Source organism: Gekko japonicus, unplaced genomic scaffold (genome assembly GCF_001447785.1).
Source record: "Gekko japonicus isolate JY-2015 unplaced genomic scaffold, Gekko_japonicus_V1.1 scaffold631, whole genome shotgun sequence".
NCBI lineage: Eukaryota > Metazoa > Chordata > Lepidosauria > Squamata > Gekkonidae > Gekko > Gekko japonicus.
In genome coordinates this window covers 377932-388095 of record NW_015168670.1, presented here as the reverse complement: position 1 = coordinate 388095, position 10164 = coordinate 377932, and the positions used below count along the sequence as shown (strand labels likewise).

Sequence of the window (10164 nt, the reverse complement as noted above, 5' to 3'; positions counted from 1 at the left end):
ATGAAGTGGTAATATTGTTAAACCCTGACTTGGATAGCCCAGACTAGCCTGATCTCAGAAGCGAAGCAGGGTTGGCCCTGGCAAATATTTGGATGGAAGACCTTCACAGAATACCAGGGCGATGACGTGGAGGCATACAATAGCAACGCACCTCTGAAAACTTGAAAACTGTACGGAGTCACCATAAGACAGCTATGACTTGAGGGCAGAAAAACAAATAAATGTATGCATGCATGTTGCCGCTTCTCCCTTGTTTGGTAGATGCTTTTGAGGACTGTTTGCAGGTCCAACTCTCAACCCTGTAAGCTCTTAGGAATAAGCTACGCCAGCTTTGTGCTCTCTTTGGTCAGTTACTGAATGTGCTAAAACAGCTGCCCTTTTGTTTGTTCTAGATCACTGTTTGGCTCCTTACAAGGTGGGGCGGTGTCGAGGAGCCTTCCCTCGCTGGTACTATAATCCAACAACAATGCGGTGTGAGAGCTTCATCTTTGGGGGCTGCAAGGCCAACAAGAACAATTACTTATGGGAAGAAGAATGTAAACTTGCCTGCAAGAATGTTGCAGGTATGCTCCTTGAGTGAAGTCCTGTTACCAGATTTCAGGGTTTCAAGGGAGGAGGCAAAGACATTTGTTGAAAGCAACCAGTAATTATTTTGGTGGAATGGACCAGCCTGAGAAGTGTTGATGTGCCTAATGTGTTGAGTTGCTGTTTCTGAAGTCCTTGTGGAGAAAAGCAGTGGACCATTGTATTCTGAATATTGTGCAAACTTCTATGCTGAATGAGCCTAGAGTACGACAGTTTCTCCAAAACATGTCTCTGAGAGACAGATAGAAACTTGCTGTTTGGTGGAAACAATAAGACCTATTTTTACCTTTCTAGCCTTAGCTCATTATACTGTGTGAGATGAGAACTGAATATAGTCCTAAATTAATCTAAACTGATTTCAGTTTTGTGCCTCAGCTGCTGAATCTTTTTGATATAACAACTGAGCAATGAGCTTTTTCAGTATATAAATTTCCTTTCTCCTTCAACCATTAACACACTGGAGGGCCTACGTAATAACTTTAGATCCACTCGATACTCTGCACTACAACATGTATCACATTTCATTTGGAGATGAAAGCTAGGTCATGAAACAGGAAGGACTATAAGCAGTTATTCTACTAATTCATGATAATGTCATGCCCCTCCCATCTTCTTTTTCTTCAGGTGCTATTGAAAAACGGCAAGAACCAGGTAAGCAGTTCTGAAAATGTCCATGCTTCCAATCCTGTTTCTTTCTTGCTGACTTCAGCATTCAATACCAAACTTCCCGGGCTAGTGTCTTAGAGTGCGGCAACAGATTATACCCAATGATTAAGGTATCTGTTGAGAATTCTGCATTTCCTCCCCACCAACAATGTACCTAGCAGAGGAAGAGCCATTGGCTGACTTTCTCAAGCTGTAGTCCTGTGCCCATTTACACAAATCCCAATGAACTTGGGGTAGAGGCTGCTTCTGAGAGAACATGCTTACGATTCCCCCCATCCCTTAATTTCTCTTCTTTGTGGCTAGCTTTCCTTCAGATATTAGAGCAGTGGAGACAAGAAATATTAGCTACTGTTTGATTTCTGCATCTTCCAGCTTCCTCTGCCTGTTGGCGGGGGAGCCTCCAGGATTCTTAGCCACTGGACTCTTCGCCTTCTAGGCCTGCCATTGTATGGCAAGTGTACTGGGTTGTCAGGATTTCACTCTGTGCTTGCAGCACTGCAAAGAGGAAGCTTTTCTTGCCTTTACTGCATATTCCTTAGAACTGTGATTGGGCCACTCTGCAGGGCTACTGTCTGGTCCTGCTCTTCCCAAGGAAGACTGGTCAGAAGCAGATCACTTCCTGGAACATCTGGATTGCAGGAAGGGACAATTGTGTGCTAAGCACACAAAGGACTAAAATCTGTGTTTCTCACATAGTGTGCAATGAAGAGTGCCTGCCCTTCTATTTCAAATGCAAAGATGGATGTTGTATTGATAGTTACCTGGAATGTGATGACACCCGTGATTGCTTAGATGGGTCAGATGAGGAGTCTTGTGATTCATGTAAGTAAATGAACCTCTAACTTGGATGCCTTGGGTGGCATACTGAAAGAAAATGGGAGCCTACCAAACCAACTCCTCCCCCCTCTTAAGCTTAAGTCTTTGGCATCTCCAGCCGAAAGGATTTTGGGTAGGATGTGCTAGGAGACGTGCCGGCCTGAGATTCTAGAAAGCCCCTGCCCCTCAGAATGCACGACGACGGCACTGGGCTAGAGGGACCATTTTTGACCCCAAGGGAGCACTCATATTTGCTGTCTTTGGATGGATGGCTTCCCTGCATTCCTTCCTGGCTTTATCTTCTCTGCACAGGGTCTTCTCTGAATATGGTCTGCAAAGAATCGTAACTACTTTTCCTTCTGTTCCCATTGATTCAAATCTCAGCAAATACAGTTTTTGCAGCTGCTGCTCTATCAAGGTGGGGTGCGTCCTTGATGCATTTTAATTGGATACTTCCCTTGGGTCTTGGTTCCAGGTCTTCTGTTAGATGTCTTTTGGAACTGATCCAGTATAGCAAATGGATGTCTCCCTTCATAAGAATTACTTTAATTAAACTACCTCTGGAGAGGACATGATGCATCATCTTGTCTGTCATTGCAAGTGACAGATCATCCCCTACAATATTTAGCCATTATATTAATATATCCCATATAGCCTTCAAAGTCTACTCTGAAATTTAAAACAAATTCCTAGAGGTAGTTTGCATACGCAGGGCAGAGGCTTCTTTTCTTGTCTTGTGATCCCTTCTCTTTAACCCTGAGTCAGGCTCATGTGGAGAAACATCAACATAAATGGGACTGAATTCTGATACAGCCTTTAACAGCAGTATTTTTGCAGCACTTGCAATTGCTGCTGGCTGTGTCAGTGAGCTGCCAAGTCCATAATGAAGTTTTTCTCCTCTTGTTTCTGTATTCAAAAGTTGGGAAGGGTTGCATGGAGAGAAAGCAAAATGGGCACCTTGCATGCGCAAACTTGCCTGTCAAGTGACGCCATTATTTCCCTTTACTAATCTCATTTTGTCATCATTTCCATTTTTAGGCTGTTGCATCTGTGCTCCTCGTACCTTGATTGGATTTTTAAAAAACAGATCTTTACTATAGCCAGGACTGTGTGTATACCCAATTTAAAGGGAGCACCACATGTAGTCTTCGTACAAAGCTCAGCATTCTGGTTTTCATTTTACTCTACAGCAAAGCAAACTTTTTCCAGCTGTTGTGGCTGGGAAGAGATGCTTGCAAGTGTTGGCCATGTTCACTGAAGTCTCAGAATTCAGTAAGGAAATCTGAACAAAGCTGTTAAGTCACACAATGTGTATAGACTGACCACAGTAGTGTAGTGAATCAGGATTGCTTTTGCTACTCCACCCAAGTGTCTTCAGCATAACTTCATTTAAAAAAAGTACTCTGGGCAGAGCATGCTTGCACTCAAGTTGCACTTTTAAAGTCAAAACTATGGTGAACAAGAACTAAACAGAAACCATTTTAATAGAACAGAGTTTTGACAATGACAAAGGTTGCTTTAAATAGTTTCTGGGGCTGAATTCTTGCTGGAAAAGGATTCTCTCTATGAATCCCTTTTCATGTAAGAAACACATTCTGCTGTAGCAAAGTTAATTGGCTCAGGGGGAGGGGGAGCCTAACTGCTTCACTAAACGGTTTTGTTTAACCATGTTAAGCCCCGGTCACATGTGCCAGGTAACACGGAGGGGAGGAGAGGCTATTTGTACCATCGCAGTTTGACCCGCCACTACGCAATCAGACGCGATGGCGGTGAACTGGTGTTTTTTCCGTCAGCGCGTGTTTCTGGCATGCTTCGAGGGAGCACGGACGCAATAGGAGTGCACTGGAGCGATCACATGGGAACCTTCATCTGCGGGCCATCACAAACCCCTTTGATAGTGGACTTTCACTGATGGTTTTTAACTGTACTTCTTCGGCGGGAAGAAATGGGTTGGCGACGGGTACAGGGCGCTTGCCAGATGTTCCCCTGTGATCGCGCCCGTAAAATCCACCCGGCATTTATCCCTATCATGCAGCTAATTCTGTGTGTGACCGGACCCTTAGTTGGCTTTTGGGAAGTGGTCTGTTCTTCTTTGCTTCTATAAAGTCCCATCATAATGCCAGAGTCTCCTGAACTCAGCAGCACTGTCACAGAATCTTCTGTTTGTAGTTCTGTTCCACTGTTCCTCAGGTAACAGTGCATGACTAAGGTCCATATATTCAGGTCGCTTGGGCAGGGCCAGTGGGTGGATACAGGTACTCTTCATGGTTGCTTAGGGTTAGTCTTTCTATTCAGCACTGTGGAATTGCATGCATTATAGTGACATCAAGGTACAAAAACATATTGGCATCTCTTTGAGTTGGTTGTGGGACGGCATCATCTTGGCTGCTAGCCTGTGTCTTCGGTTTAAAATCCCATTGCAGTGCTGGCTCTTTCCTAACTCCAGCTCTTTTCCTGTCGCTGTAGCTCATTTGTTTCTCTGTGGTAAGTCCTCCATTTTCCCTGCACTGTGTCCATCTCACCTGCTGGGTGGCTGGTTTCAGGTTGCCAGTGTGTAGAACAACAGGGACAGCTTGAGGAAAACCTTGAGCAATCAAAACAAACACTCCAGGGAAATAGCCCTGAATTAAGGAAATGTCTCTCAACAACTCAATTCCGCTTGTGTTTTCTGCACCAGTTATCCAATGCACTGTACTCATTCCAGGTCCATTCAGCACAGCTTCTGAACTGCACATACAGTCTGTATTTCCAGTCGGGGGTACTGCTGCTTTTTGCAGGATCATGATTGCATGTGGAGAACTAGCACATTTATAATTTGTGCATGTATAGTAATAGTCAGCATTTGAGGGGGGGAGGGTGTAGCAGGCACAACCCTCCCCATAATGCATTGGATGGAAAAGGCCAGTGGTTTTCAGTGGGTTCACTGTGCACCATCAAGACAGTTAGCTATTTGGGGTAACATCCTGGGCATGGGAAGCTCTGTCTGATCATTACTCCTGTTTCGTAAAGACTTCAATTCCCAGGGGCGACTGCTCTTAAAGATATATGGCAGTTTTACTTAACTACAGTGAAACGCTGGCTGGGGGCAGCACAGTTCCCCCTCCTAATTGTGGCCGCCATACTAACACAACTCCCTTCTTCTCTCTTTATAATTGTAGGTCATATAATTTTGGAGACATGCAATTAAACTTTCATTAAATAGTTTTATATGAATTTGCTGACTTCCCCACCTCTGAACTTTCCTCTCAAAAGTCTCAACATTAAATGCAAATTAGATGCATTTATTCCTAGGCATCCTTGGAATGCAGAAGTCAGCCATGGGTGGGGGTGGCAGCAGGAGCTTCTGGGGATGGGCCTTGAAGGAAAGCACACACTGCAGTTTGAGAACATCCCAAACCCCCACATATAAAAACAAAATTGCCATTTTCCACTGATCTGCTAAGTTTAAAACATATGTCTTGGGTTTTTATGTGTTGGAAAAGGGGGTGGAGAGAATGGAGACTGCTTTTCTAAAGGAAAGTAGTTGTGGACTCTGCTCCTGAATGAAGCATGGGAGGTGATGGAGTTATTTAGTAGTGAGGGAGAAGTGCTCTTAATGTGTTCAGATGTACCTTTTCTTTCTGCACTGGAGTTCGGAAATAGAATTCTGAATAAAGTCCTGGTGATGTCTTGGAACAGATTAAGTAATTCTTGAGGGCTAGGCATATTGATATGTTGTAGCAAACCCCAAAAGCAATCTCAGGCCACCTCAAAGACTAAGAGATTTAGCATAGTGGAAACTTTCATGGTTGTTTAAGATTCAAAGCAGATTACATAGTGTACGTCAAGTACAATCAACAGGATGAGACATCCAGTGAAAAGTACAATAAGATTAGGACTATGAAAATCTGAAAACAAACAAACAATAAGATTAGGACTACGAAAATCTGAAAACAAACAAACCTAAACGGAGCTGAAACAAAGCATAAGTATTTAAATATGATATGTTAAAATGGTGTAGTAACTATCTAGCCTAGAGCATACTTAACAGTGATAGCCATCAATGCAGAAGTGTGGGCTACAGTCCCTATCTCCTTATCAATGCATCTTTCTGAACCATTTCATTACAGTACAGTCCTGTTTACCTGTGCAGAAAAAGCCTTGAATAATTCTGTTTCACAGAGCTAGAGCCTATTTTATCAGATGCATGCAGGGAATCCTCAGTCAGTAGTCATGGAGTTAAAACAGCATGAAAGTATCAGTTGTGACATTTCTGTGTAAAACGCAGAAGTACTGGATAAAAAACTTGGTGACCATTTACAATAGCTGCTCTCAGAATGTATATTAAAAGTAAGAGGGAAAAATGCTTGTTAACGTAACTTATTTTTGTTGGAGAATTCACTTTCTTCTGGCATAGAACATGGATTTTTTTCCCCCAGGTAGGGTGTTTTCCAAATTGAGAGTCTTACATTATTGAGTGAAAAGATCTGTCATTTTGAGCAGTTTTCTTTTGGTGTCTTTTGCAGATATTCAAATGTTCAATAAATTTCAGAAGATAAATGTTACAGACAACCAAGGTAGGTATATCATTAGTGCTGATGGAACGAGCTCCAGATGTGACAAAAGTCCTAATTGCTACACCTGCCTTCTCCAAATGCAGTTGTCGCTGAAGAGAACCAAACTGGAATTGGGTTGCGATTTTGTCATTCTGATCGGTATTGGCAGAAATGCTGCGCTATATAGGTGAGTATAGTCTTGATAAGCACTGCTTATTCTCCTTTGACAGGTCACTGTATGGATTTGCCAGACACTGGGTTGTGCCAAGAGAGCTTATCCCGCTGGTACTACAACCCATTCACTGAGAGATGTGATCGCTTCACCTATGGAGGGTGTGAAGGCAATAAGAATAATTTTGAAAAGGAAGAAGACTGTATGAAATCCTGCAAAGGCATCACGAGTAAGTAAGAACCTTAAGAAGTGGAGAGGAAGTGTGACATCTCCCCAGAGTAAATCCCTCCGCTATAATTTCTTGACACTATGTCTTGGCTCGTGATCAGCAGAATAAAAATTCATTATCTTTCAGTCCTAGAGTATCCCCTAGCATACTTTTTCAAATTGCTTACATTCATGGGAGGTGGTGAATAGCCATGATGGTCAGAATAGGTGCAGTCTTTCCAGACAGAATAAATTTCTGGCTACTAGATGCTGGGAGTGAACAAAATTATTATGCATATCTTGCTTTGCTTGTGAATGTCCATGAATTTCTGGGTGAATGCTGTAAAGAAATGATCTTTATGGATTTGTCATCCGTCCCATGTTGCCATATTGGTATCTCTCTTTATATATAATTGTGTTTTGGAGTGGCAGTTTGCAGCTCTCCCATTGGCTGTGCAATGCACTCCCTCAGCCATTGGCCCGTCAGCCGCCACTCAAGAGTACTCGCGTGCCATTGGCCGGGTGCTGGTTCTGCTCCTCTTTCCCGCCCACTCCCCCTTCAGCCACTGTGCTCTGTCAGAATTACTGGCAAACAGCTTTCTCTCTTGACAAAGAAAAACTGAAGAGTGAGGGGGAAATAAAGGCAGATTGATGATTGGCTGGGAAGGAGATAGGGTTGCCAACTCCAGGTGGAAAATTCCTGGAGATTTGAGGGATAGAACCTGGAGAGGGTGAGGTTTGAGGAGGGGTGGGACCTCAGACAGGTACAATGCCATAGACTCCACCCTCCCAACCAGCCATTCCCTCATGGGGAACCACTGTTGCCAATCCCCAGGTGAGGGGTAGAGATCACTCAGAATTACAACTGATCTCCAGGAGGGAGGGGGGAAGAGATGGAAAGCTGAAATCAGAGGGGCAGATAATGAAAGGTTGATGCTTGGCTGGGAAGGAGATAGGGTTGCCAACTCCAGGTTGGGAAATTCCTGGAGATTTGAGGGGTGGAGCCTGGAGAGGGTGAGGTTTGAGGAGGGGTGGGACCTCAGACAGGCACAAGGCCATAGACTTCACCCTCCAAACCAGCCATTTTTTCCTGGGGAACCATTGTTGCCAATCTCCATGTGAGGGGTGGAGATCACTAGAATTACAACTGATCTCCAGGAGGGAGGGCAGAAGTCAGCTGCAGTCAGAGGGGCAAATAATGATAGGTTGATGGTTAGTTGGGAAGGGGATGGGTTTGCCAACTCCAGGTTGGAAAATTCCTGGGGATTTCAGGGATTGAGCCTGGAAAGGGTGGGGTTTGAGGAGGTTGCCACAGCAAATTGACATTGAGTGTCCAAGGCCTTGGCACTCTCCCAGAGCCTCTTTCTCGAGTTCATTGTATTTATTTCCACAATAGGCCTTATTCCTAGTTTCCCATATTTCTAATGTTGTGGGGAAAGTTATCTTTTACTAAGGTTTTTTTGGGGGGTTGGGGTTGTATTTTGTTGGTTTTAAATTATAGTCCTATAATTTGTAAGCCACCTTGAGCTGCAAGGAAAGGTGGGATACAAATATTTCAATAAATGAATTCTAGTGGTCTGTCTGTTTGGCACTTGGCATCAAGTGGTGAATTGGTGTCTCAGGAAGAATTGCTTTCCAGTTGCACCAACATATAGGCCCTTTGATTATAGGCTCTTTTGGAGTATCTAAATAAGTTCTTAAGTCATTCATTCCAATGCTTTTGAAGTGCTTTGTGTCCTACAGTAGCTGTTTTGAGTGCTTAAAAGAACAGTACAAAAATTAATCTTGGGCATCTGTAAACAGAAATTACATTCAAGAATTCAGTTTTTCGTATCAAAATAGCCAAGAAAAATAGGTGATACTCAATATTGCATCTTTTTATTTCTCTCCTACCCCCTCCTCCGGTAATCTGTTAATGGACGAGATGAATAATAGGTATACACCATAACTTGATAATCTTTAGGTACATCCCGGTGGATAACAATATGATGCAATTTATGAGATATTTTGACAGATGTTGTATTTAATGCTTTTTTAAAATGTACAGTATTATGTCTCTGAAAGGCTTTTGCCATTATGAAGCATGGTTGTAAGGTGTTGTGTTATTCTTTCTCTCTGAAGAGGCTGATGTGATTGGCCAGAGATGGAGTGGACACGAAGCTCGACGTGAACATTTAAGTATGTAACTGAATCCCTATGAGGGTTGGGAATTGGGGCATTTCTACCTAAATGAACTAAGGCTTACTTTAATATAGCAGAAACTGATTTCTCCATGCCTACTTCCCTTCTGCATATCACACCTAATCCAATCACGCCTGCTATTGTCATCCAGCTGCTATGGTCATTTGCCTGCTAATGTCATTTGGCATCTGAAATCACTCCACTTTCCAATTTATAGGAGTGATGGACTCACATTCTAGCTGTATCTGAAGAAGAGAGTAATGGCTCAAGAAAGCTCATACCCTACCACAAATGTTGCTAGTCTTTAAGGTGCTACTGGACTCTTATTGTTTTCTAGTATATCAAAAACTATTATGGAACTGCTTTATGGGGATTTTCCCCCACACTCTCATTTCCAATGTTATTATTAACGTAAGAACATAAGAGAAGCCAATGTTGGATCAGGCCAATGGCCCATCCAGTCCAACATTCTGTCACACAGTGGCCAAAAATACCAGGTGACATCAGGAGGTTCACCAGTGGGCCCAGGACACTAGAAGCTCTCCCAGTGTTGCCCCCCCCCCCCAAGCACCAAGAATACAATGCATCATTTGCCCCAGACTGAGAGTTCCTATCTATACCTTGTGGCTAATAGCCACTGATGGACTTCTGCTCCATATGCTTATCTAATTCCCTTTTGAAGCCGTCCATGCTTGTAGCCGCCACCAACCCCTGTGGCAGTGAATTCCATATGTTAATCACTCTTTGGGTGAAGAAGTACTTCCTTTTATCTGTTCTAACCCGACTGCTCATCAACTTCATTGAGTGCCCACAAGTTCTTGTATTGTGAGAAAGGGAGAAAAGTACTCCTTTCTCTACCTGCTCTATCCCATGCATAATCTTATAAACCTCAATCATGTCACCCCTCAGCCGATGTTTCTCCAAGCTAAAGAGCCCCAAGCACTTTAAACCTTTCTTCATAGGGAAAGTGTACCCTTTTATCATTCTAGTTGCCCTTTTCTG

At 43.3% G+C, this 10164-nt stretch overlaps 1 protein-coding gene across 2 annotated transcripts in view; it reads left to right on the top strand.

The window, feature by feature from the left end:
- The window catches only part of SPINT1 (serine peptidase inhibitor, Kunitz type 1), a 41830-nt gene that overhangs the window by 26029 nt on the left and 5637 nt on the right, over nt 1–10164 (top strand). Inside the window, exons 4-9 of one of the 2 annotated variants that reach the window (XM_015415334.1) lie at nt 393–563; nt 1210–1236; nt 1948–2073; nt 6573–6623; nt 6833–7003; nt 9103–9159. In XM_015415334.1, the coding sequence (XP_015270820.1) occupies nt 393–563; nt 1210–1236; nt 1948–2073; nt 6573–6623; nt 6833–7003; nt 9103–9159 (603 nt within the window). The remainder of the gene's footprint in view (nt 1–392; nt 564–1209; nt 1237–1947; nt 2074–6572; nt 6624–6832; nt 7004–9102; nt 9160–10164) is intronic. The other variant, XM_015415335.1, reaches the window with a different exon arrangement.